This window comes from Anas platyrhynchos, chromosome 16, assembly GCF_047663525.1.
Source record: "Anas platyrhynchos isolate ZD024472 breed Pekin duck chromosome 16, IASCAAS_PekinDuck_T2T, whole genome shotgun sequence".
Lineage (NCBI taxonomy): Eukaryota > Metazoa > Chordata > Aves > Anseriformes > Anatidae > Anas > Anas platyrhynchos.
In genome coordinates this window covers 10,085,596-10,112,617 of record NC_092602.1, presented here as the reverse complement: position 1 = coordinate 10,112,617, position 27,022 = coordinate 10,085,596, and the positions used below count along the sequence as shown (strand labels likewise).

The following is a 27,022-nucleotide window of genomic DNA, read 5'->3' as shown; positions in this document are numbered from 1 at the left end:
CTCAATTCTGAAAAGAATGTAAATGTGTTTTACAAAAATTATTAGTTTGACAATCAAAATAATGGGTTATGTTGGTGGGGATAGGTGATACTACAAAATGACAGCAGATAATGAAAAGCAGAGGGTAAAACTGTCTCCATGCCTCAAACAGAAACAAAAACACTGCTAAGAAGAGCTTCTCCAAAGAGAAATGCAGTCCCTTCTGTTTGAAAGCTATATTAGGAAACAGCTAAGCCATACAATAGGTCAGTTTAAATATGCCATGGTTTGGACCATCTCCATCTTCATATCAAGTTCAGGAGTCACATGGATGAGTTCATTCTACAATCAGGGTCCGCAAATTCTCTGTACAGTTATACACATCTACTTTAACTGTTAACTTCACGTTCCGTAAATAGGTCTCTTGAAAAGCAAATGTCATACTAGGAAAGGCCCTAGGTGTCCTGGAAACAGCATGATCAGGTTTAGGCAAAGAACAAACAACACGCAACTGCCCTACAGTGTCATATTCTATTGGGGGTGGAAGGGGGTTCATTTTTTATTTTTTTTTTTAATTAAAGCTGCATCTCCTAAAATCATCACCACTGTGACAGTTGTATTATTTGCGTGGAGATACTGAAGATGCAGCTTTTATAGTATTTGCTGCAGGAGTATGGTATTTGCTTTCAGAGTACCTCAGTATGACCCTGACCTGCCACCCTCATCGTTGAAACAAATTACATACAATTTACATATATAAAACAATTTTTCCCAGCACTAGTTAAGGAGACCTCAAGCCTCTGTGGGGGGGAGAAAAAAAAAAAAAAAAAAAGAGAAATAAGACATGTAAGATGTTTCATAAAGATATATTTTAACTTCTCAGGCACTCAGGAACCATGGTGATGTATGAGACACAAACTTAAATTGCTTAGATATGAGCTCTGATCCACTGGGAACTACCCTAAGATTCATGAAGAGCATCAGATGCTAATAACTTCTAGGCAGTACCTACCTGGGCTTGATTTAACTGGTGACATACAGCCAAAATCCCTTGAGATTAATTTCCATTTAAATATCGGCCATTGCTTTGGCTGTGTGAAGTGACCTTAGCATAAATGAGAATCTCTCTGTAATCTTATGCTGTTGGGAAGTCAAAAGTTTCATGCTCAAAGTGCTGGATAACTTGATGACAAAACAAATTTAATTCTTTTTGTCCTAGTATTTTCTTTTTTCCCCCATTTAGCATTCTGACTGAATTTGCAGGAAACTTATGGTGGCTTATACTTTATGGGCTTAAAATTAATAAACAGATTGCTATGTTTGTTTTGTGCGTGACAAGGGGAGCACAAAGGATTATTAATCGCAGAACTGTTCTGTCAGAAACAGCCTTGATTTTGCACTGGATATCATTCTGTCACTGTCACGCTGTCAGCACTGTAGGGTGTGTATTATCTATCATGTTCTTGTTAGATTTGCTGTTCACAGATACGATATAGCTTGAAAGCTCAGGTACAATTTCAACTCATTTTTGTGTTCTTTAGTTTTGTGCAAGTAGTTTACAACTATATTATAAATATTTTAGAAGGAATCCATTTTACAGCAACTTTAAAAGCTTATTATATAATTATAACAATTTAAACTAATATACCGACATTTTACGGCTAAGTAAAATTAAGTTGCTTTTATTTCTCAACTGCAGTAGCAGCAGTATCCAGGCACTGTCCTGCACTTCAGTAATGGAAATTTCCCAGCTTCAAAGCACGCTCTGTCTCAGTCAGCTGCAATAAAACTGAGTGATTTCAATATTGCTGTGTGCTTTACTTGTCCTCAGTTATCTGGAGCTTGTATCTTTTGAAAACCGACTTCTCCTCATGAGCTTGCTTCATCTCGCCCAAGACTTAAAATTCAGTAAACAAGCTACAGATGAAAAAATAAGTGAACAAGATAAAGTTATTCTACAGGACTGGCAAAACAAAACACATGGGCAGCCAATATTTAGATAGAATATTGGAGTGACTTGTGAGGATGTCGCTGAAATCCTGCTACATTAACATTTTTCTTGTGCCAAAGCTTTATGCACTGAAAGGCTTTTAAGTTTTTACAAATTTGATTTAGCTAGTGTGTAATATCAGTCTCTTGACCTATTTCTGAAATCATTGATTGTTAGGCAAATACAATAAAATACAGAAAAGAGACAAGATTACTAGAAAACCTCAGAAGTCTCATGATTTACAAACACTAAAATATGCAGTCTGTTTCCCCCACTTGTTCTCAGTTCAGCTGTTGGCAGGACAAGCAATGCCTCCAACAAAGGCAGAAGTCAAAGAATGTAGAAACAGGATCACTGAGGTTTTATGCTGTCTAGATGTTGCAGCAACTCTGTTTTCAATATTTCTTGCTTATAGCTGAGGGCAGAGGAGAAAGCATCAGTCCTGATATCTACACCCAACTGCATCTGGCTTTGTGCAAATGAAGCACTTGGAGACACAAAAGTCCCTTCACTGAGAAGCAGTTTGGGAAATGATATTAAACCTTCAAACAAGACCTTACTAGGCCTTCCTTTAAAGTGATGCTGTTGTCACTTTGGGTGGTTTGTCACAAACACATATCTAATGATTTTGTGGTGGCACAAGTATAGTTCCAACTGTCTGCTGTTGTTACGTTTAGTCTAAGTGATGGGCCCTGGCTGAAGAGAAACAAGGTGCAGGAAACAGTACACTTATGGCATTTTGAGATTTTCACATGAAAGCCATTGGGGTTTAAAATTCAGCCCGAACTGACACATCACACTGCCTCGGCACAGCTATTCTGAGTGCAGGTTTCCACATACGAACAGACATACTTAGCTTTTCTGCTGCTAGTCTTGGCAGATAACAAGACCTGACTGGAACCAGGACTGCCGGTCCTCCTGTACAGGGCAGACCCAGGCCCTGCTGACACTGCGTGGCAGGACTGCAGAAGAGGCACCTCCAGATTTACAGCTGAGACACGTTTTGGGTTCCTTCAGGGAAAATCTGCATCATTGCTCTCTAAGCTGCACCTGTGCTGTGGGAGGGATGGTGTCAGTCACTTCTTGCACTTTGTTCAACCCACTGACCAAAGAGCCCAAAGAATCTGTATTGCATATTTTTAAAGACGTTACATCAATTAGACATCAGTTTCCACAGTCTGAAACTGGCAAATCAACACGCAGTTTTAAAACAACCAATTCTTTTGCAGTTTTGCATATCTATAGCAGAAATGAGCTCTGCAGACGAGATTTCCTGAAGGAAGTGGTGTCACAGCATGTTGAAAAAAAGAGCCAGGCTGTTGGAATCTGTGTTGCGTTACGTGGGTAATGCAATACCTCTGAGTGCTTCCTGTTTATCCAGAGAGAGAGTTTTTACCACACCATAGAACTTGCAAGCATTTAATAATAAACACTAAGAAAAAAATACATATATCCAAATATACAACCCCCCGTGGCATCTGTCATTATAAACAAGAGAAGGTTTTCATGATATATATCAGGGGACTACCCATGTGAGAAGCAGATTTCAAGGCAGAGCCCATGTCCCACTGAAATCCATGCCACATCTCTTATTAGGTCATTGGACCACTAGACGCACACACACATGTATATATCTGTGATATATAAATAGTGATTCGTTTTAATGAACAAATGTAATTTTTACTGTCAGCATTTGTCATTTTTGTAAAGAACATAAGAGAATGAACATTCACAGAGATGCAGCAAAGAGCCTTATAAAAAAATGGCAAAAGTAGGATTTGCTTCTACCAACAATAATCTGCAAGTGCTGAGGAACCTAATCAAATATACAAATTGTGCAGATGCGCAGAGCAGTGCTGTATTGCTGCATGGCCCTTCTCACCTGAAAGCTTTGCCTCAGTTCTTCCAGATAAATTAACCTAGCCTGAAAAGGTAGAGTTGTGAAACAGAAGGGTGAAAAATTTTCAACACCAGCACTCTTTATGGTGCAACTTGCACCCACAGCAGATAAGATCTTTGGCAAGGAAATACAAACTACTGAGACTGATTTAGGATGTTCTTGTGATCATAGCTAGAACTTAATCTGAAGCGGACAGGCACATGGAGCTTGAGTCAAGGAGGGCATAATTCAAAGTTTCTACCAAATCCACAGGGAATAAGCATTTTGTTAGGTAACTGTACAACAGTGCAGAAGACAGCCCTTGTGCCTCATAGAGCTTCAGCACTGAAGGATGCTGGTTGAGCTCAGGGCAAACTATATCTTTGTTCAAGCTTTCTGGGACAAATGAAAACAACTAAACTGCAGTTTTATATAGTAACCCTGCTGCGTGGAAACTCTAGATGGGTAATGACTACATATAATTCTTCTTTAAATAGCTGTAACAGTGTAAGTGACAGAGTTTTAAGTGTTATCAGTTAGACCAGAGGAAAGACTGAACCTCAGAAAGATGTTCCCTCCAGCCACCAGCACTAGATCTAGCTAAATTGAAAGTAATTAAGACATTTATAGCTTTTTGGATTTTGAAAGTTTTAACAATGGGAAAATTATCTGGCTTACTTTACCATTGTCTTGCCTGACATACAGTGGTTATTACTTTAGATATGCAGAGCCTAACAATAAAATGCCTTTTTAAGTGCAATACATCCATTGTAATCAAGCACCACGTTTATTTTATTGCATTACTGAGTCTCTGGGTCTTGTACAAATGACACAAAATTGCTGAGAGGATCTCTGAGTGTCCTGCATCTCGACCAGCTTTTTAATACGATGTCTCATTTCCCACCGTCATTAACAGAGCCAAACTGAACCCCTGCCCTGGAAATCCTTTGACTGAAAGATCAACAGCATTGAAAAGTATTTTTGATTATTTGACAATAAGGGATGCTTAAAAAAAAAAAAAAAAAAAGAAAAAAGAAAAAAGAAAAGGGGGGGGAAGAAAAAAGAGCTAGAAAGAAGACGCTGATCTTCTTGAAGAATATGCCAAAACATCTGTAGGATGATGCTCTACATCCAATTTTACAGGTACTGTTAATGGAGGTAGGGTAAGATTAAGCAATTATGCTCTGCCAAACACTACGTATGGGAGAGCAGACAGCAGATGTCCAGCCACTTAGGCCTATGCCTTGTGCACCAGACCACGGTATGGAAATGTGTGTGGATATTTAATTGTAATTCAACTACAAATTGCTTGGATTTATGAGTCTGGGAAGCCCATATGCTGCAGTGAGAAACGAGCATTTATTAGCACAGTAGCTGTGCTGGCCTTTCCCGCAGAGAAGCAAAGTACCCCCTTCTATAGAAAATGGATTAAAAGGGGGCAGCATACCACTCTCACGTCCCATTTACCTTTGTGAAGTACAGCTGGATAAATGCCAATATGCGGATACATTTCCATCGTGAACTCTGAACAGCTTTTACTGCCGCTTGTCTCAAATAATAAAAATGCAGCAGCTGTCCTCTTATCAAATCTCAATTTGGAGAAATGTATACCTAAATAATGGAAATAAACAGGACTCCCCCTTCCAGGCCTGCTACCTGGATACACGAGAAAAACCCTTCGAGAGCTGGATAAGCAAGATGGGACCATTGCCCCATATTCCAGCATTTTCTCAGTGCTTGTTGCAGCAGCATTCTGCAGTCATTCTGAACACGTCCTGTTTCCTTCTTGGTTCCTCTTCCACTACTCATACCCATGACAACACCCTCCTGGGCTCCTGCAGCAGGTCATTCCCTTCTCTGCTGTGTGGCCTGGCACTGCTGGATTACCTCCCTTCACCTGTCCAGGCGTCTTTCCTTGGACTTTTTTCATGGACTTTTCTTGGACTTTTTTTTTCATGGACTTTTGATCAGTCCATGCTCATTTCATGCCGTTTTCAGTGAGGCACCACCTAGGAGATGAAGTGGGAAGTTAGGTGTAGGGTAGCAGCAAGGCATCCTCCAGAACACCCCACACCTGCAGCAAAAATCTGACATCCATGCTTCTCCCACTCATTGCAGTTCCAGTTTTGCTTCTCACAGTGTCTAACCCTCCTTCCCTCCTGGGCTGGAACTTCACTAATTTTTGCTGAATTCATTTTCTTACCATTTATTGAGCTGCATAAACTCAAAGGGTCCAGACAAGCACCAGACCTGTATAAAGAAAGCAGCAAGGCTGGGAGCAGAACTGCCCTTTTTGATACCAGCAATTCATTAGATCTGGCTCAGCTGCCATGTGATATCACTCTGTCAGTCTAGTTTTGTCTGCAGAACAGGGAGATTTGGCTACACTGCTGGAAAGCCTTCAGACACCTCTGTTACCTTTGCCATCCTTTGCTGCCCTTTTGTCCTTTCTGGTCAAAATGCAGGAAACAGTGATCATGAGAGCAGTTTTAAAGTGCCTTTCTTGCTACCTCCTTTCCATTCATTATCTTCCTCTCCTGTTTCTGCCTTTTACTCCTTCCAAAATCTTTCTGCTGCAGCTACTGACATCTAGAAATGTACTCCCAATCCAGGACCTTTTTGCCTGCATGCACACTCACAAGCCAGATAGATAAATGCAGGCCTTCTTTCTCAGAACAAGCATTTAAAAAAAAAAAAAAGTATTACACAATCCACAAGACATGCGCATTACTCACCAAAACAATCATGGGTATCCAATTTCTGCAGCCCTGCCTCTCGGTGATTGTTTCTTTCCAATATCATACCAATGTATCAAAGCCAGTACCCAATAACAATTACCTGTGTATAAAGCCAAAGCTGATGGAGTGGGTTTTTTGTATAGCTATATACAAATAAGCAATAATGATCAGAGGCAGTCCTACTGTGAAGGACAGAGGTATCTTGGTGTGTTTATCTTGTGATGTGCTATGATCATTTATACTGTTGAATTAAGAAAAACAACAAGCTGTGAGCTTTCCAAATGGAATCCATTGCTAACTGTCATTCATTGCTCCGTTCTTATTCCACATGCATTAGGAAGTGCACATTATCTTATAAATCAAGACATATGAAACAAATAAATGCCTTTATATTGTAAGAAAAAAACCCTTTCTAGAAATACTGTAGAAACATTCACATCCCCTATTTCTGTCTTTTATAAAAGGCTGGCTGTGTCTTATTATCAAGTAAAAAGTAAACAAACGTAATTTCATCAGTTCTGTCTTTCGTTGATTTGCATCAGCAAGAATAAAAGACAAAGGCAGAATGGAAAACAGCAGCTTTGTACTAAAAGTTTGAATGCACAAAATACTTCTTTCTCCAGCTGTCAAACATTAAAAAACGCTATGCATACCAGTAATAATAAAAGTGTCAAACAATCAACCACAATGGGAATCACAATGCTTCATTAAAAGCTCTAAAGCAGAGTAGAAAAGCTTCCAGCCATTTGTTAAACAGAACTAAATGCTAAGATACTTTCAAAAGCATCAGAATATGCTTTCATCTAGTCTCGTTAGCCAGATAAATATCTTGTTGCTTCGTTCAGTCTGGTCTTGGAGCTTGCACCAATTCAGCAGCAACAGCTGTACATGGCGCTTGCTCTCCTGAGACTGGGGCATCTCTCCGTAAAACAGACAAAGTTAATGTCCCTTCCAGTGATCAGGCCTTCACTCCACGTGGTGCAGGGATATAATCAGTAATTTTGTATTTACATACGTAATTAGGTAGTATTTGGAGAACCTAACCTATTTGTTCAGCTGACAGGCGATGTTGTGATAAGGAATTTCAGCAGACAGGATATTTATAGACCCTTTATCTCTATGTACAATCAGAACTAAAATGTCAAACAATACCCTGAATGAAGGGTTGTTTCAGTTCAACTTTTCTCCATTGTTACTTTTCCCTTTTTTTTCCTCCCTGTCTGGTTACTGCTTAAAACTTGGCAGGGAGAGGAAAAAAAGGGAATGTGACTCACACTGACAACTTCATTTGCTGTAAGAGACCTCAGTAATTGCTCTAACCCACTTACAGGAAAGCTACCCCTCCTCTTTTTCTCTTCCTCCACCCTTAGATAGACACAGGCCATATTTGTAACACGAGCAGCCTCGCTGATCTCAGAGGTCACGCTATCACTTATAAAGTAGCCAGGCCTCTTTTCTTTTCACTTTTCTTGATCTGGATTCAAGTTAACCCATCACAAGAACTAAAAGCCGCTTCAGTTTAAGGGGCAGCTTCCTGCCACGGATTTCTCATGAACCTAATAACCAGGGTTTCCGAAGGATTCGCAGCTCAAACACAGCAGGGTTCAAGTGGCTGCTCCCATGACGTGCACCAGTCTGGCAGCCAGTGCCACAGCTTCAGCATAAAGCTCCTGGCGAGCCAAACAATTGTTGTCTTTTCCTTTTTGTATGGGCTGGGGGGCAGGGGGCAGCGAATAGGAACAGAAGAATCAGCACAGATGCCTATGCAGCACTCTACCAAAATATATTTTCATTTTTAATTACATAATCAACATAATGAGAGTGGCATTCGTAGTGAGGGGGCGGAACAGATGGCAAAGACTTAGTTTTCAGCAAGACATTAATTAACAACAACTCTGGTTTCTGCTAGAAAAGGGGTGTAGTTCTGCTCTAGCAGGGTTAAGATGGGTGCTTACTACATAGAACTAAACTTAGTTTCCAAACACAGAACAATGATTTCCCCCCTCCCCCCCCCCCATATCCCCGTTGAAATGTTCAGGATGCTCTAAAACACAGCAACATCCTACCTGCAAGGTATTATTAGAACCCAGCACAAGTCTGCGTCCTAACAGCAGTTTGGGATTCTCCTTGCAAATGCTTTTGAGTGCTCTGTGGACATATACATAAAAAAAAAAAAAAAAAAAAAAAAAAAAAAAAAAAAAAAAGAGAGAGGGAGGAGGAATTAATATGATTGAGAGAGCTTTGTGCAACTTAACATTCAGGTGAGGTTTGTAACATACAGCAGCTTCATAGTGATATTATTAAAGCTTCCTTAGATGCTCTATGGGAAGTTCTCCTTTTTCCCGTTCCACACGTTCAACTTAACATCTTCAGCATACTGATGCAGCTGAGTTGGAAAGAGCTATCCCAAGGGGGACTGAAGCAGAAAGTAGCTTAGAAAGACATTTATTAAAACCACAGGCAGAGAATACATCACCCAGACACAATGAATAGGGAAATAACACATGCAGCCGAAAAGTCTAGCCTCTATTTTTCTGTCTGATGAGACAACTGGAGAGCCAAGCACACTGAGCAGCCCGCAGATCCCCAGCTCTCCCCTCCCTGTGCTGCCAGGTGACACGAGATCACAGAATCACAGAATCACAGAATTTCTAGGTTGGAAGAGACCTCAAGATTGCTTTTTCCTGCTTTGCATTCCCCATCGCAGGCTCTCTGGAGTCACACGCCCAGGTCCTGCAGAGGCCTGTGGGCCACATTCCTCTGGGGATTACAGCCATCCCCAGCAGGAGAGAGGGAAGAGAGATGCAGGCCAAAAGGGATGGGCAAGCAGCAAGGAGGGAGGAGCTGGGGGGTAAGGAACCATGCTGTGGAGATCAAGATGAGCACAGGCCAGGAGCTGGAAGCTGTGCTACAGGACAGGGAGAGAGGAAGCAGTCATACACTGTGATAACGTTATACAGAATAAGGCAGCAGGACATCTAGATTCATCCGCTGTAGAACTTGGAAATGAACCCATTATTCCCACATCTCAACACTCATCCCTGTGCTGCCAGCAAATATCTTAACAGCTGACAAGAAACATCTCTGCCCATTCTAGTGACACGTACATTTAGAAAGGATGCTTTTCCATTACTCCTACTTACTCTGTGCAGGCAGTAGAGTTGTAGGTCTGTGCTGTAAGCTCAAAATCACACCCCTACCCATTACCCAGGGGGAGTGAATGATATGATTGCAGATGATTTTTTTTCTCTTTTAATGTGCATGCTAAAAACATAGTGGGGCTGAGTTAAAAATTACATTAAAAGAATATTGCAGTTATAATGTCAAACACGAAAATATATGTCTGAACTAAGAATACCTGTTCCACCTTCCAGCACCTACTTTTATTCAAAATATCAGCTCAGGCTCCCACACCATACTGCTATCAGCCACAAGAAAGCGCATCCTTACGTTGCTATACTGAGCAGAACTAACCTGCAGAATTGTACGTGACTTGGCCTCCACCAGTTCACGTTGTGTTAACCCAAAAATGGGCCACAGACAGGAACTCAGCTTCTTGCATACATCTGATGGCAGGCAGAGATTCTTCGCAGGATGATTTTTTAGAAGTGCCATATATCAGCAGAACTGTGCTTAAGAAGCGCAAAGTAGTGGAAAGGAAAGAATACAGAAAAGTATTTTCTGCTTAGCATGTCCTCATTCTGCAGGGCTTAAGAGGGAGATGAGAGAATCAACAGAACAGCATTTGTACTTACAGCTACTCTACCAGGGAGGGGAGAAGGGTGACTAAAAACCCTTTGCAGATACTACCTTTAAAAATAAAATAAAATCAGTGCAACAAGAAGTTAACTCTTCAAGCAAAAACTACCAGCAGATGCACAGACAAGCACTGACTTCAGTGGAGCTGCAAGGCTGAATTTGGCTTGAATTCTGTGAAGTACTTTCAAAGCAGGAGCATACTGCATACAAATGAGCGTTAAATAATTCGCATCATTAAGAGAGCTCAGAGCAGCTTATCTGGACTTTGAAAAAAGCTAAAGCAAATGTACATTGTTTGAATACCATTAGGGACAGTCATTAACTAGCATTAAGACATCTACTGTATCGACACTTAGCGCTGTAATGAGACCCATCCTCCATTCCAGGTTATTTTCCTTATTGATTTGTAGATTTCTTATGCTCAAGCTTTTGAGTACCACAGAGGTCAGCAACTCACGTAGGAATATCCATTAAAGAACTATACAATTGCTTCTAATTTATATTGGATCTTTTAATTTAGGTTTCCAGAAACACAATCCTGTTTGCGTGGTGTAGATACGGTAGGCAATTTAAACACCAAAGTTTATCAAAGAAGCAAACATGCTGTTTTACTCCAGGGTTTGGATGCCCAGGTCCCTGGTCTAACCATTGCACTTGATCGGCTCTAAGCACAGCTGCTGTAGGCCAGGGATAAACTATGGCCATATTCCACATCTCAAATGCTTGAAAACACACATCAGTAGTAGCAGGGACAGTACAGAAGGGGTCAGGTGAAGAAAGCAAGTTGTGCAAAGAACCAAAGGTACAATCCAGTTTAATATGGATGAAGGTATTCAACTGCCAGAGCTGCACGAATGGATGAGTGATGGAATACTGAGAGCTAAATCCGTGCAGCAAAGTGCACAGGGGGAGGCAGGGGCAGGCAGCAGCCTACAGGCAGTTGAAGGGGAGCTGGAAGGAATCTCTAATGAAGGCAGAAATCGTTCTGGGTGACTCAGAATATTGGTATTCACAAAGAGAATTGAGAACAGGCAAAAAATAAATAAAGCTGCAAGCAAAAAGGCCAAATCCCTCTCAATAGCCAGAACACTGATATAATCTGAGCAACCAAACAACAGGTCCTTGTGAAAACCTCTCCCCGGCTACTTCCTGCACACCAGCCCCTCTCAGCAGCCAGCAATGACTGCAAGCAGCTCACACTGCACAAGCCAGAGAGCTTTGCAGGCTGCTGTCACACTGACACCATTTTCCTTGCAAATGCAGCCCCGGTGGTCATTGTTCGACACCCCCAGCCCTTGGCTTCCCTGTGACATCTCAACTAGCGCGTTCAAACTTCACAAACTTCCCTTGAGTACTGAGCAGCTCAGCTCTGATTTCATTAGCTGCCAGCTTTTCTACATGTCACAGGCACACATCGGTCACTGACAGATTCCAAATCCCAGTACTTTTATTTATGAGTGGATTTATGCTCGCTGATTTCCAGATCTCACTGCCATCAGCCTGAAACGTATGCAGGCAGCATTTAACTAAAATCTGTAGAACAGTTAGTTCTACAAGTTTTATTACAGTGAAGACTGAAAACCAGATTAGTTTCCATTTTTGATATGAATATAAATGTGATGGCTTTTTGTCTTTATTAAGATTTCATTAAAGAGTAGTCAAAGAAGTTACAGTTCTATGCATTGGAACTGAGATCAGTAGGACTGAAGAAGAGGAAAGACATCCTGACAGTGAGATCTATTAGTCAATGGAGCAGTCTCCCAAAGGAGACAATGGGAGGACAAGAAGTGCTTTAGCAGAGCCAGGATTAAGTGCTCCAAGTGGTGCAGCCAACTCCTAGAGGATTGCTGTGAGCCGCAGTGCCTTCAGCAAGGCAGGATGCCTGCCATTAGCCTGCTAATGCACATCCTGGCTTGGCCTATTACTATTTGGGAACAGCTCATTGACTTAAAATTTCATTAACAAGAAAATATTAGAAGACAGTTTTCCGAGGGTAAGGGCAGGCCTTTTCAACGCATCTTCCCATTACAAGAGGTGATTATTAGTAGGGGGAAGAAATGAACGGTTTGCATTAGTATTTCGATTACAATTTATTAATTAGCTTTTTCTTAAACTACTTAAAAGATACTAAATTGCTTGGATACCCTCTCTTTTTTACCCTGCAGAAGCTAGCCATTTCCTAATTTCTTTCTAACACTATCAAATAAATGATTAAATAAGTAACAGCCAGCAGTTACAAAGGGGGTTAACATTAAGAATACAGATCCATAATTCTTTTACTTTAGACAGCAGACAAAACCAAAACAAATTGAGATGCCACAATTAAGGCAAAAAACAGCCTTTTAAACATTGTTGTGAGAAAGAACATAATGGGAAAATAAATTTAGATGAAAATATTTTTCACAGGTTTTAATGTCAGCTGAAAAATAAGAATGTGAAACACTTTCCCCAAAATACCCTAATAAATATGCACTGCAGTGCACAGCAGGAAGGTTGTCTCAATGGTTCAGCTGGTAACTTCCAAGCACCCTGTATTTAGGCTTTCAATGTAACCTTAATAGTGGATGTCCACACTGGATGTTTACGCAGTATTCTCGTCAATTACCAATACAGGCACACAGCTGTAGTTCTGCAGTAAAAGAAAGGTCTTTCCACGTATGATGTGACATTCTCTGTACCTTGGAGGTGAAAATCCATTGAAGGATGGGACAGAAAGATGGAGGCAAGGATTTCTTTTTATTATTAAAAGCCGACTTACCAATGCCACAGCAGTATCTGACTACACTGTTGAACTTGACCTTTGCCTCAACTGCATGTTTCTTCAGAAACACGTGACTGATACAATAAAAAAGGGAGAGTTTGCAGAGCCATTTCAGCATCTAATTCATTCTCCCATTTTAAGCCCTTCGATATCGGGGACTTCAGAGGAGCATTGCTAAAGGAGCTTTGCTCCCAGATATCTTTGCAGAGCCAATACCAAGGACACAGTACCTTTAAAGACCAATGACATTTGGCCAGTTAAGTCTGCCAGGGAAAACTCTTGACAGGCATCCAGGCTTCACCTCATGCCAATCATTCCAGCTGCTGGAACAGTTGTGTGGAATTAGCTGCATCAACAGAAAGCAATTGGGTGAAATATCTGATGTCAGTGGCCCAACTCGCATTACCTGCGCCTGTCTGTAACCCAACAATTAGATCCATCGTTAGCAGCTTGGCTTAATTATAGCTTAGAACTTCTTCAAGCAAAGACTGCGCACAAGATTTTTAAATGACTATAATTAATTACACAGAAAACCTGAAGTGTCTTCTGTTCCATTGTTGGTTTTGGTGTTGTTTTTTTTTTTTTTTTCCTCCTTTCCCCACACTGACACCGGAATTTCATTCTGCAAAGGAGCTGTGCTCTAGACTAAAAGTGAGGTCTCTTGGGTACACTGATAAACACACAGAGAAATATCTTTTACATCTTATGTGAAGAGAAACAAGACTTCACATTTTTATTATTATTCTAAGAGGTGCTAAAAGGAACGAACGTTACTTCCAACCTCTAACATCTTAGTCCCACTCGTTATGAATTACCACTCTCCTGCCTCCTATGTAAAAGGCTTCTTGCACTGGCTCCAGTATCCTGCTGTTGGCCGTTATCAGAGCTCTGTCGTTGGACAAGCTGCATCCCTTCCTGAACCAACTAGCTGAAATTTAGCCAGTAAGAAAACAAAACACAGTATTAGTGCCAGAATCATTGCAACTTCTTAAAAGATATGGGGTAGGAAAGAAGGTATTACCATGCAAATAAATTTTTCTGACTCAGCTTTCCAGTGGTTAACTGCAAGATAAAAATATGACGGGAATGACACAGCGGACAGAGGGCTCTTAGGAACAGCTTGTGGTAAAGGCAACATCGGGTATCTTTTCCTATCGCCCTCGTTTTGCTTTGGCCAAAGGAAGGAGGGAGCCCTCTAGGGGCAGAAACAAAGAGACCTGAAAGCATTCAGGCACCAGCGGAGCAGCCGGCTTTTTCCGTAGCGAGCCCCTCCTGCCTTACCTTGAGGTAGGAGCAATTCCCTGTCACTTGCAAGGACTGAGAGACGTAGATCTACACAGAAAAGTCAGGTCGAGTAGGAGGTCACAGGCTGGCTCATGACGTGGGGAAGCAAGTCTTTCTCTACTGTTTGTGCAATCTTTTTCAGAGAAGACAGATCACCAAACTGCAGACTCAAGTACTGTACTATAGCTACTCTGGCCCACCACAGCATAGCTAGAATTTTTCTTTTAGGCTATGCAAAGGACTTGTTTTTGCCTTATAATATGCCTCAAGCATATGGTGAACTCTTGCATAAAGTGAGCAGGTTTACATTTGTCAAGGCATGTTCAAAATATTTCCTTCCAAGAGCTACTTATATCTCAAGGCTTGATAACAGCTGCACCACTTAAACATTTAAATATTTTCTCATTCTAATGAGAACTTAAGATTCTTTCCAAACAGCTCAACATAACAACATGAGAATGTGGCAAATCCAAACTTCAAAACATTTTTTTTTTTTTTTTAAACTGGAGTCAAAAAGTATTAGCATCTAACAAAACATTAGGAATTAGCTATAGCGCAACAGGTAATAGATTTTGTAAGATATCCAAAACAGAGAAGTTCAAGAACAGCTTAACACATTGAAAAAACAGATTATATAAGGGATGTCCACCATAAGACATTGGTTGTATATATAAAACTGCACTATCACTATGTTGAAACAAGTGGTTAATACCTTCTACAGTCTCTACACAATTTACAAGTGACTTTCTGCATGGCATATTCAAGCTTACACTTGATTTCTTAGAAAAAAAAAAAAAAAACTATTAACATGAAAGCCTGTAATTTGTATCAGTGCTAGTTGAATGATCTTGATCTAGATGTAGAAATTGCTATGTCTGTCCCTCGCCAGTGAGTAGAGACCTCTGAAATCCCCTGCATTCCTACAAGAAAACCCGTATTTCTTAAAGTTCTTCCAGTCTCCGACGAAGCACTGCTGCTCACTGTTTCCCAGGTGTGTGGAAATGCCTATCCCCCGCCAATCTGACAGACTTGAAGAATTGATTAACAACCCTCAGTAAAGTTTCCTAGAGAACCTGGAGGAAAACAGCAAACACTAGCTAAGGCCAACTGAGCAGCTCTATGAGAATTAAATAGTCTTCATTTGTGTTGCAACAATCACTAATTCAGGCTGAAGCAGAAACATCTACCTCATCACCACTGTTACTTCATTACTTTCTACAGCCTGGGAAATGAGCGGCATCAGATTTTACTGCACGTTGTCTGCAAAGAAACATACATTAAATGGAGGCAGTTAAACGGGACATGAAGATTTGCTATTGCTTGTCAAACGATTGGGGCAGATAATGCTTCTGTCATTAACTGTATGGTTTGGACACACTGAACCTTATCAACAGCATCCAACTCCAGCCTCATGTAGTTTTAAATCAAAGTTTTATATTTGCTTCCATGGGCTAATTAACTGCTTCTTGCTCAAATCCACCAGCTTCAGAGAACTGCGGATGACTGATAGCACAGAGCAGAAGATTGGCTGAGCCCCATTTTGGGCACATGGTGTATTGGAGATTTGCTAGATGAGGAAGAAAATATAAGTAAGATTGCACAGCCAAAAAGATTCAGCAATGTCTGGCTTTCACCTTCTACTAATCAAAAGGAGACAGAAAAGCCGATGTTGGACACCAGCAAGGAGAAACAACAGTCATGTTCACTTTTTTCTCTTCAAATACCACCTAACTGCAGTTGGAACAAGGCTCAGATCTATAGGAAGTACCAAGTATGCCTACAACACACTGGAGTGATTTAGTTCAGCTCTGTGTTATCAGTAAAGAATAGCTGTAGCTGCCTTTGGATTGTGGATCTACCCGGATGATGGATTCCCATAGTTGCTTTGCATACCCATGAAAGAACAGCAGCAGTTAACTGTTGCTTATGTTCCCTGGTAAGCTAAGAAAATCACCTGTTCGGAAACTGCTTCTAAAGCTAGTCAAGCAAATCTCCAACTTACACTTTCCTGAGAATTTACTACTTCTTTAGAAATTATTACAAGTGAATTTTCACCCCGGCATTCTTCTTTAAAAAGTTAAATTAAAATTTAAAAAGCAACAACATTTAGAACCATGAAAAGGAAGGTATTTTCAGGAGATTTGAGATCTGGTCTGATGTTCAAATATCCTGATCCTTATTTTTTGTATTTCAAGAAATACCTTACCTGCTTCCCTCTGACACAGCATCCTGGTTTTACTAGACTTTTTTTTTTCTTCTTCCCTAGGATAAACGCAACAGCATTTAGACAAGCTGCCTATCTCAGATTCCCAAGTCTGTTAGACCTTGTGTTTTGTTAACTGTTACCTCTGTCCTGCTGTTTTTACAACTTCCTTTCTTGAGCAAATGAATACCAGCACTTCAGAAACCATCACAGATCAGCTTAGCTTCCAAGTCCATCATTATACTTTGAAAGTTACCATCCTTCTCAAAACTTTCTCTATGCTCTGTAGTAAATTAACCCTATGTGCTTCCAGACCCTTTCTTTAACAAATACGCAAGTAAACAAGTTCTCACCACCTCTTCTGAAACAGGGATTTTCTGATCATTACCCCATAACTTACCCTGCATTATTATTGTTGGTAGCTGGTAAGAAGGACGAAAGAAAACTTAGCTCAGATCAATGAATTCAAGATACACAGGCTTTCTAACATGGCTTTAGCAACACCACCTTTTCAAGTAAGCATGCTCTGTAATCCCAAGGATTGTTTCCTTCTAGTGCTTCCACTGGTCTCTCCTCCCAGAAAGACCCTATGGAAGAAAGGAGGATTTGGTGACATCTGTGAGTATGACAGGGAACCCACTCAAAGATAATGCAATGGGTCCAGGTACTTGAAGGATTAAAATGATAAATACATTGAAGAAAAGAAACAAACAACACTTCAAATCACTATGCTTTATTAATACTTCGGAAACATCAGATCCTACAGTGAAGAATTCTTATCCCCACTTGTTTCCAATCACTGCTTTGAAACAATTTCTTGCAATATGCAAATAGATACATGAGGCACCGTGTGAATACAAAAGTGACAATACAAAAAAAATTAAACCTCATGCAATACATACATACATATATATATATAATATGGTAATGTAGGATAATACACTCAAGCACTATTAGAATAATCCATATAAATGAACATACAATATGCATAGCATGTAATGATCAATGACAACAAGTTTCTGAGCTGTGAGCAGAACCAGTCAGTTTAAATAAGACTTTTAAGATACTAGAAACTGGTTAAGCCACAGCTTATAAAACCTGCTGTGTTGCAGCTTTTCTGCTCAGAGTCACAAGTGCAGATTAACATACAAAATAAATAAAGACTACAGTTCTACAACACTTGGCTAACAGCTCCTACTTCAAAGTCACTGGCCATTCTTACTTTCATTCAAGGTTCATTAGCCAACACAGTGGCAAGAAATGTGCCTAAAGCAACAGTTCTGCTCTTAGACTACTTTAATACTGATAAGGACACGTTTTTATGTCAGCAGGAGTAGTTACAGAAGTCTAACTTACCACTAAACAAGCAAAGGACTGAGGTTGTTATATAGAGCAGACACTGAAGAGGTACACTGGCTGAGAGGCTGGTTAGCCACGCGGTATGCTGCAGCCTGTCTGTTCAGTCAACTAGCGCAGGAAAGAGAGAAATGAAGCACTGAAGAAACTTAGAAAGCTTTCCCCCTCCCACCAAACAGTGCAAATGTTTGAAAGCACAGACAATCTGCAGGAACAAGAAAATAGAGACAAGAATACTTCTCGAGTCCTGTATCCACGATGAGAGCTACTCTTACCTGAAAAAAGCTCAAGTACTCCTATATAATAGCATGCAAATAACAGGATTTTCTTCTTACCCATCCAATAGTGGGCTATGCCAATAATAGAACAGTTGCTCTAGTCTCTTATCTTCCTAGCTGACCTGGTACTTTCCATGCTCTTGGTGTTGCAGGCATGCAAAGATCAGACTACTTCACTATGAACATAGATGAAATTGAAATTATACAGAGGCAACTAAACTGACTTAACAGCCAACAGGGTTTACTGGTTAAGCAATGATTTTTTTTTTTTTTTTTTGGGGGGGGGAGGGGGGTCAGCGGTAGCAGGAGGCTGACAGTGTTAAAAGGCCATAAAAGGTAGCAGAAAGAAAATTAGGAAGAGAATGAGGAGGAGAGAGAGCAGGACTGACTTTAAGAAGAGTAAGTAAGAAACGCTATACTGGCAAAAAAAAGGTGTGAAGTTTTAACCCTCAACAAAGCTAACATCTGGCTATTATTAAACATGACATTCTTTCAAATACACTGAAGAGAAAAAAAAAAGACAGTAGTATTAATCATCCAGTATTAAGCAGAATGCCTTTTAACAAAGTTAGAAAGGGCAGCATGAAAAAGAGAAGCCACAGAATCTAATTGTCCTGAGAAGGTCCCTCTAAGATCTCCCTAGTTTCCTAGCTATTATCTCTTTAGCCTTAGATACCCAAAAGGTATAATCATTCCTTAGATAAAAGGATAAGTACTTCCTTCAGGGAGTGATCATCCAACCTTCCAGGTCCATCTGCCGAGGTGACAAACCCTTCATGTGCCAAAGGTACTGCCACACAAATGATAACAAACCAAGAAGTGATCAACTAGATTAGGGAAGACTGATGTTCTTGTGCATGGGTATCCAGAACCACTTCGTCATTTGTAAGTTCAGTACTTGATATATGAGTATCTCCCAGGAATTAGTAATCAGGTTAATAGTTTACAGTATGATTACAGAATTTTCTCTCAACTAGAGTAGTCACAAAACCCACATAAATGTAACTTTCTAAGGAGCTGAATGTATCTTCTCTCTTCAGACTAGAAAGCACATATCAACAAGACATGAAACCCTGACTGAGAGGAGTTTGTTAACAAAACAGAGCAAACATTACAAAGCAGCCAAATTTATTTGCTTAAAACAGTGGTTTTAAGCTGACAGCACGCTGCCAACTCTTCTATGTTGCATTTTTTTTATTCAATTGTTTGCATTCCAAGAAGCTTGAAAACATTTCTTTCCCTATTGATTTTGTCCTCTCCTATTTGACAAAAGCTGCGTCTTGCTAAATTTCTGTGCTGCCAACACAGCTGTCTTTTGTTTATTTTTGTGTGCACCAGCAGCAGCAAGCACAGCTTGGAAAACACATTAACTGGCAGCACTGAACAGCTTGCGGGGAGGGCTCATGCCTGCTCGGGCTCTGGCGGGTCACACCAAAATTAAGGTTTAAGCGATTCTCTCTTGAAAGGTTTTGGCTTCCTGTTCTATTTGGAGAGATAAGGTTATGACGAGAGCCTATCGGCTTATTTTAGGGTATTTTAAGAAGTGTCTATGACAGATACGTGTGCAGATTCGCTCCCTCCATTTGATTACTTTTCAGCTGACATTACTGAAATCAATCAAAATAGCTTTATGCAAAGTAAAATCCATTAAACATATTAAAACCAAACAAAATGTATGCAGAAAGTGACAGGCTTAGCTCTTCAAGCTGTCACCACTACAAAGCAAATGCTCAGCAGGGCTGGCTGTTTTAGTGGCGGGGTTCAGGAAAGCAGGGAGGACCAGCCTCGTGGCTTTGGTGCCGTCAGTTGTAAAGGTTATGATGGGCCTGGCAGAAAATCAATCCCTTTCCAGCACAACTATGGCCATGCTATCCATGTCTTTAGAGAGCACATGCAACTTTGGGTAGATTAGGAAGTCTTGCACTCATTTTAAAACTTTTTTCTTCAACTGCAACCTTTCCTGAAAGGCGTTCCAGCCATCAGGAGCCATTCGCTCCTTAAAAAAGGGGAACAGAAAGAACATTACCTCCCAGTAGGATTTTGTCTGACAGCACAGGCCCAATTGTAATAGGGACAGTAACAGACCTAAGTAGGGAAATTTAATTTAGGTTTAACTAGAGATAAATTACATATGAATCATCTGCAATCTGCTCTGTTGTGGCTAACATTCCCCCCACCTTCTCCCTAAAGCGTTTGCTTGCTACTTCGGTACTCTAAGAACAGAAATATACCTCGCCTGGTGCTATGCATTGTCTGCGTCCACGAGAACCCAAGTAATCACACAAAGAATGGAGCTGCAATCTTAATTTAGGCGTTAAACACCTCAATTCACTGATTCTCTCCTTTACATATTGAGGGTATTTGCTGGCTCCTTAAAGCTATGGCTTTTTGTGCCACACCATTTAGAAACACATATGTTCCTCAGCCACTTGTTCTGGAACCACATTTTTGCTTGTTTTTAAAGGACTGCTAAAAGGGAAGTTTCAACCCCAAACAGCTGCTTTAACCTATCAACTGAGAATGGGCTCTCCAATGCAGACAGCCAACTTATCTCCCGAATTCAGAAAGCAAGAGAAGCACTTTTCCCAACATCCAACGAAAAAATGGAAATTTTAGTGTTTTTTCGTGACAGAAAGCTAATAGCACTGGAAACGCTTTTAAAAAGAGCGATATCTCATCTGACTTTGAATTCAGATAAGTGTCTATTAAATGCTATTAAAGTCATCACTGTGATTAACACTATTCAACTGCCAGCTCTGATGTAACTACTCTGTGTCCAATTACTCATCTCGTGAGAGCTTACCAGCAGCACCAACTCATTAACACACTTCATGGCATTTACTCGTGGCAGCAGTTGCATAGTGACCAGTGACTGCGTATACCGAATGCTCCCTCTTAGCACTCCTTTACACGTAAAGACGTTTTAAAAAAAAAAATCCATTTAGTAGCATTAACATCCAAGACAGTGCCGAGGGGTCAGAGTAAGTCACCTAGGATGCTTTTATTGTGATTTCTTCCCTGGCTGTTTGAAGACAGAGTTACTGCATCTGAGCGTTGCCTTTTTAATGGGTGTGTTTCTAATTCTTCCAAGCACTGGTATTTCACTCTAAAGAACTGACATTTGTAGCTCTATTTTCCAGCCCACTTCCTTTTTAAAATAGGCATTAATAATACTTAAATGCACTCCTGTCTCTCTCTTTCACTCCTCCATCACTTAGAGGGTGGATTTTGCTTAATCTCCCTCTGTTCTAAAATTTTTCCTGCCTTTCTATCCTCTATATTAGGAAAAAATAAAAAAATAAAAAAAAAAACACAACAAAAAACAAAAGCAGTTTGTAAAATTGTAATCTCATCTATGTCACACCCAGAAGATGTTACTGTCTTAGGCATATTTCTTTGCAGGAGAGGGTGGAGCAGGGAAGGAAAGAAAGGCAGAAGTATGAATTACCCAGAACTACAAGGACTACATTGTATACCCACTAAGCAGCATGACTAAAGCTGGTTTTCAATCAAGCACAATGTGAGAATTTAAGAATGCTGTGTTTCAAAGATGCAGGCTCCTTTGAAAGGTAATTTTTCTGGTGCTGGGTGCTAATATGCAGCAGCAGACATCCAATTGAAGTCTAGTAAAATATGAAAATAATTTTTCATTGAACATTTGTCTTGAATCCTTCAGCTAACTTCTACAGCTTCATAGATTTTGACTAGACTCAAACGTTGGTTTTGATGAAGGCTCATACCCAGTAGAAAGACAACAAGGAGACAGGCAAATTAGCCAATTGAACACTGGTGGACAAGTCATAATATACTGTAGATGATGCTTGGAAGGCCTGGAGAGATGAGATCGTTCTCTCACCACAACTACGTACTGTTGAAACCCAAGGGAGAGAAGGAAAACAACAGAAGAAAAAAAACACCGAACACCTGAAATCCAGAAAATTTTAAGAGGAATGATAAGAAAAGCTAACATAGCAGATTAGTACTTCAAATTAATAAACTAAAATACTAAACATAGCACCATTCCATATATTTTGGAATATTTAATTCAACTTCATTATCTTCTTCTAGAGCTCTTACCCGTCTCCTCCCCACCCATACTGGTGAGGCTTCTTTTAACAGCATTATGCATTATAGCTGCTAGCTACTAAAAGTAATAGTAACGTCACAAGTGAAACAAATACTGGAGTTTGCATGCCAACCCAAGGATAGTAAGACCATCCATTGTGATTTTCAATAACATTTTGAAAGCTCTCTTCCAAAATCTATAGTTGTGTCCTTTCTCATACTTCCCTTACTGATTTACAAGTCAAAACTTTTAAGTATTTTTGAGTTATAAAAAAATTTCCATAGTTTTTAATCAGACTGTCAAGAACAAATAAGGCATCTCCAAAAGCAATTCTCCATCCCCAAATAGTATATTAAATCAAATTTTACTGCAGATGACATAAGACTTACTTATTCCACTGATAAGATACAAACTGCTATATTTAACCTGTTTACATCTCCTACAGATCTGACCAATTTTTTTTTAAAGCTAGTAAGAAGTTGCTGAAAATTGGAGAAATATTTTCTATCTCTTCTGAAATCTGTACTAATTTCAAAAGGTTATTCCTGCTCACAAGGATCAAAGAAATGATGTAATTGGTTATTCAGAAGGAAAACAACTTTTATGCTTTAGAGGAGAAATTCTGCATTCTGAGCTTAAGAATTAAGTTTATGATTACCACAGACAGCTTTGTAAAGGTGTATTTTACTTTTCTCCCATTAAAAAAAAAAAAAATCCAAATTTGATAAGACATTCTCACATGGCTGTAAGCCCACACCGAAAGACTGTTTCTTCTGTATTGCAAATCAGCTCAAAGAGGTTAAAATAAAAGGCCTATTACAAAGAATTAGGCTTGTTTAGTTCCTTCAGGAAACCTGGCAAATTTCAGAAACTAAGCTATACTACGAACTTACTGACATTTCATTCCTCCCTTCATGAATACAATAGCTTCCCCCCGCTCCTGATAAACCTCAGATAACTGTGAAATCAAACAATTCTGTATGAATCTTACTATACTAAGAATTGAGAACTCTATTTCCAAGACACCAAGAGGCACTAGTGGTCATCAGAATTTAGCATGATTCTGAATATCTGGGTTAGAAATCATAGCAATGGGAGACTAATCACGATTATGCAGGACTGAAGGCTTCCTTATCTGAAGTAGGTTCACTACAAAAATTAACACCTACCCTACCAGGCTACCCTCATAGAAAGCTTTCACCATGTATTTTAGGACAGCAAAATCTAGGATGGAGAAGTGGTTACAACCTTCTCAGTGGAAAAGCAACTGTTGTTCAGCAAAACAACAAAGTCATTGTCTGGGTTGCTATGCAATGAGATGGTAGCTCATGGAAGAGAGGCTGTGTTAAACTCTAAGATCACCCACAATAATCTGGCAAAAGGCTCAAGTCACCCGGGTAACTGCACTGCCCACACCAGCTGACAGTTCAGAAACAGCATGGACATAAGCACACTGCTGTTCTTGCCTTTGTTTAGTCATCTCAACTCTTCTACTTCCCTAAGCAACACTACATTTCAACACATTTTGATCAACAGGACTGACATATTGCAATGCCATGTGCTTCTAAGTTAGGCATACAATCTTGCTGCCAGATGTAAAACATTTCTTGTTTAGATGCAGAAATTACTAACACATTTGCCATTGAGCCTTCAGATCTTGTTGAGTTCTGCTATCCAGGCTAGCAAAGCAGGATAAAACACAGCCATGGGCTCTAGCATGTAATGGATCTAACAGTTGCAAAACAAAATACATGTTCATTAAGACTCTTTCATCCTTACCTTAGATTCACATCTCCTTAGAAAGTTTAGATCCTGAAAATTTACAAAATATGGTCAAATCAACCATATATTAATCAAAAACTATTACTAAAATGTTCCTAGCTTGTGTTATTAAATTTTCTTGTGAAGGTTGGAAGTGTATTTCTTTTTAAATAAAGTTGTGATAAATCAGACTGTTACTTTATGATCAACTAGCTAGGGCTTCTTGCATGTGGCAGGGGCAAATCACAGTAAGCATTGTGAGGCTTTTATTATAAGCCACGAAACTTGGCAACAACGAATGAGATTTTTTTTTGAAACCTAGTTCCCACTAAAATCATTCACAAAAGTGAAAGAGTTAAGTGCATTACACATTAATATTAATGAAATAGAAAAGTCACATTTTAAAAACACTACAAGCTGGCTCACCAGAGTATGACAGGAAGCCAGCAATCCTTGGGTGAAATATTTAAGGCACTTGAGGGTAGTCAGTTTTTAAAACCATGTAATAAAGATACAGTCGCTTTAAACTTCTACTTTAAATAAAAACCACAACAAAATAAAGTAACACTGCAAAAAATTCCTCCAACCATAAAGTTCAGTAAACAAATAAACACTTAAAATTAAAATAAAATTCTCATTTGTTATAGTACACACACACACACAAAAAAAAAAAAAAGAGTGGCAGAAACAGAGCATATTTAACTGCTAGAGCATACACACTGTAAGGATCTCTCTCATATAGAACAGTCCTTTCTTTTCAGGTTGCCAGATAGCTAATAAAGTGTGTTTGTTAGAGAGAAATAATCCAGTGCAGTTAAATGTTGGATTTCCAGTTTACAAACCAGAGCATCCCCGAAAGCAGCTGATTTTCTATCATTCTTGCTTGGGATATTTCTGGTTAGCTTTCTTGCTCTTTCTCTGGAGCATTCAGTTTTATTTTCCCCTCTCCATACACACAAAATTAAACGTCTCTGAAGAGGCCACATCATTCTCTTAATATCATCTTTGGTACAGAACAGAAGTAACTTACACAGCACAATGGTGTGCTACTTCTGGTCACCCAGTTCTCTCACGCACCAAGCCCATTCCTACAGACCACACACACAGTAACAAGCTTTTCTTTGATAGTGACAGCTTCTCTCCTCCCAAATCCCATAGTAACATCACAATTAAATATAACATATAGCATTCTTCTTAAGCACTAATTTAAACTTTCACTCAAAATTCACAAATGGGTATTCTCACCCACTAGCTTATATATATGTTTCTTACCACCTCCAGGGCAGAGGGAAATGACCAGCAGCCCTGGGACACATTTTACAATTCTGCTCCCAGAGACAAAATAGCTGTACAAATCTCCATGTCTGCTCAGTGGTTTTTGAAGGGAGGGGAAGAGAAGGAAAAGACAAATGGGAACTCAGGAAAAGGAGTCTTGGCTTTTTGTTAAATGTTTGTCCATTTGTCATTTCTTCCTGACACGTTTTGCCTATTGTATTAGAGGCTTCTTCAGTGGAAAGCAGTTCCTTAACTGAACTTTTTTTTGAACGTTGTGGATTTTGTCACTGTGTGGCTGCTGCCTCACAGCTGAGGAAATTAAAAGGTGAGCCCTGAGCATCATCACCAGCCCCAAGGCTCTTAGTGTCTCTGAGACAATCTGCCAAGATGTCCTGTGGATCCCTCAAGAACACCACTAAAACAGTGATGTTGTCACTGGATCCGTTTTCCTTTGCAGCAGCCACCAGTCTTTCTGCTGCTTTGAGACCCACTCCTTTGGTTTGCATTAAATGATCTAGGACCAAGTCTACAACCTCATAAGGCTTGATAGCATCAAAGAATCCATCACAGGCTAGGAGCAAGTAATCTTCAGAACCAGTCAGCTCAAATGAATCTCCATCTGCATCACCAGAGATGTAGGGTTTCTGACATACATCACCTAAGACAAATGATCAAAGCAAAGACTTTATTACTTCAAATGTAAGTAGTTCTTCATCCACACCTGCTTTCACCATCCTAAAGGACAGATAGATCATATTCCAGAGATACCTGATGCAGGACCAGAGTAGTGAAAAGTTGTGTGTGTGTGTGTGTGTGTGTGTGTGTGTATATATGTGTGTGTGTGTGTGTATATATATAGTGTATATATATGTACACACACACTAAATATATATAAATATAAAATTTGTATACTGTGTGTGTATATATACATATATATACACACACACATACATATATAAAAGTTGAATAATATGCTTGGACGGGTTTCGTTTCCTTTGAAAACTCTTGGGGCCTAACTAAATCCAGTAATTTCTAGAGTTACTCTAATTCAAAATCTTCCTAATTTTGCAGGGAAATGAAGGAAATTCTTTCAAAGTTTACTGTCTTTGAAATATATTTGCGGAAGGAGATATTCAGGTCTTCATTTTACAAGCGTGCAAGAGGCACAGCCTTCAGAATGCTACGAAAATAAGGTATTTCTTAGCTAGCCAGATATACAGCAAAACGCCACATGAATCTGCTTGTTGTGCTTAGTTCATCAGTTTTGTAGACACTGTAATCAAATATGGGTTGCTATTGATCCAAATAGTATTATATAAATTTATAATAGTTTGCTTCCAGTCATATATTACAGTTATCTACTGCACTTCTCCAAGGCCTGTTCTCTTTTTGCCTTATCCTGTGAGTAGCAAAGCAGCCTCGTTTAATAAGATTCTGGAATACTACAACTGAAGTGCCCTACCTTGATGGATATATGCTATTTGAAGGAGGATGTGGTAATCTGATTTAAGAGCTGCAGTCAGAAGATAAAGTGGACCAAAAAACACAACAGACATTTAGACACAAATATAAAGAAAGCTAGATGAACATATTTTTTTAATACTTTCTCCACTTTTACACATGAAATTCTCCAAGTTTGTTAAGCTACTGGAGAACAATACAATGTCAGCGACATTCCAAGGAGCAAAAGCCT

At 39.7% G+C, this 27,022-nt stretch overlaps 1 protein-coding gene across 4 annotated transcripts in view; it reads right to left on the bottom strand.

Annotated features, from left to right (window-relative positions):
• Positions 1 to 8,652: 8,652 nt before the first annotated feature.
• The window catches only part of PPM1F (protein phosphatase, Mg2+/Mn2+ dependent 1F), a 34,059-nt gene continuing 15,689 nt past the window's right edge, over positions 8,653 to 27,022 (bottom strand). For 2 of the 4 annotated variants that reach the window (XM_027470191.3, XM_027470192.3), the window contains exon 7: positions 17,311 to 25,987. In XM_027470191.3, the coding sequence (XP_027325992.1) occupies positions 25,614 to 25,987 (374 nt within the window). In that variant the 3' untranslated portion in view covers positions 17,311 to 25,613. Of the gene's footprint in view, positions 8,735 to 17,310; positions 25,988 to 27,022 lie in introns of those variants that run through there. The other 2 variants (XM_072024262.1, XM_072024263.1) reach the window with 2 other exon arrangements.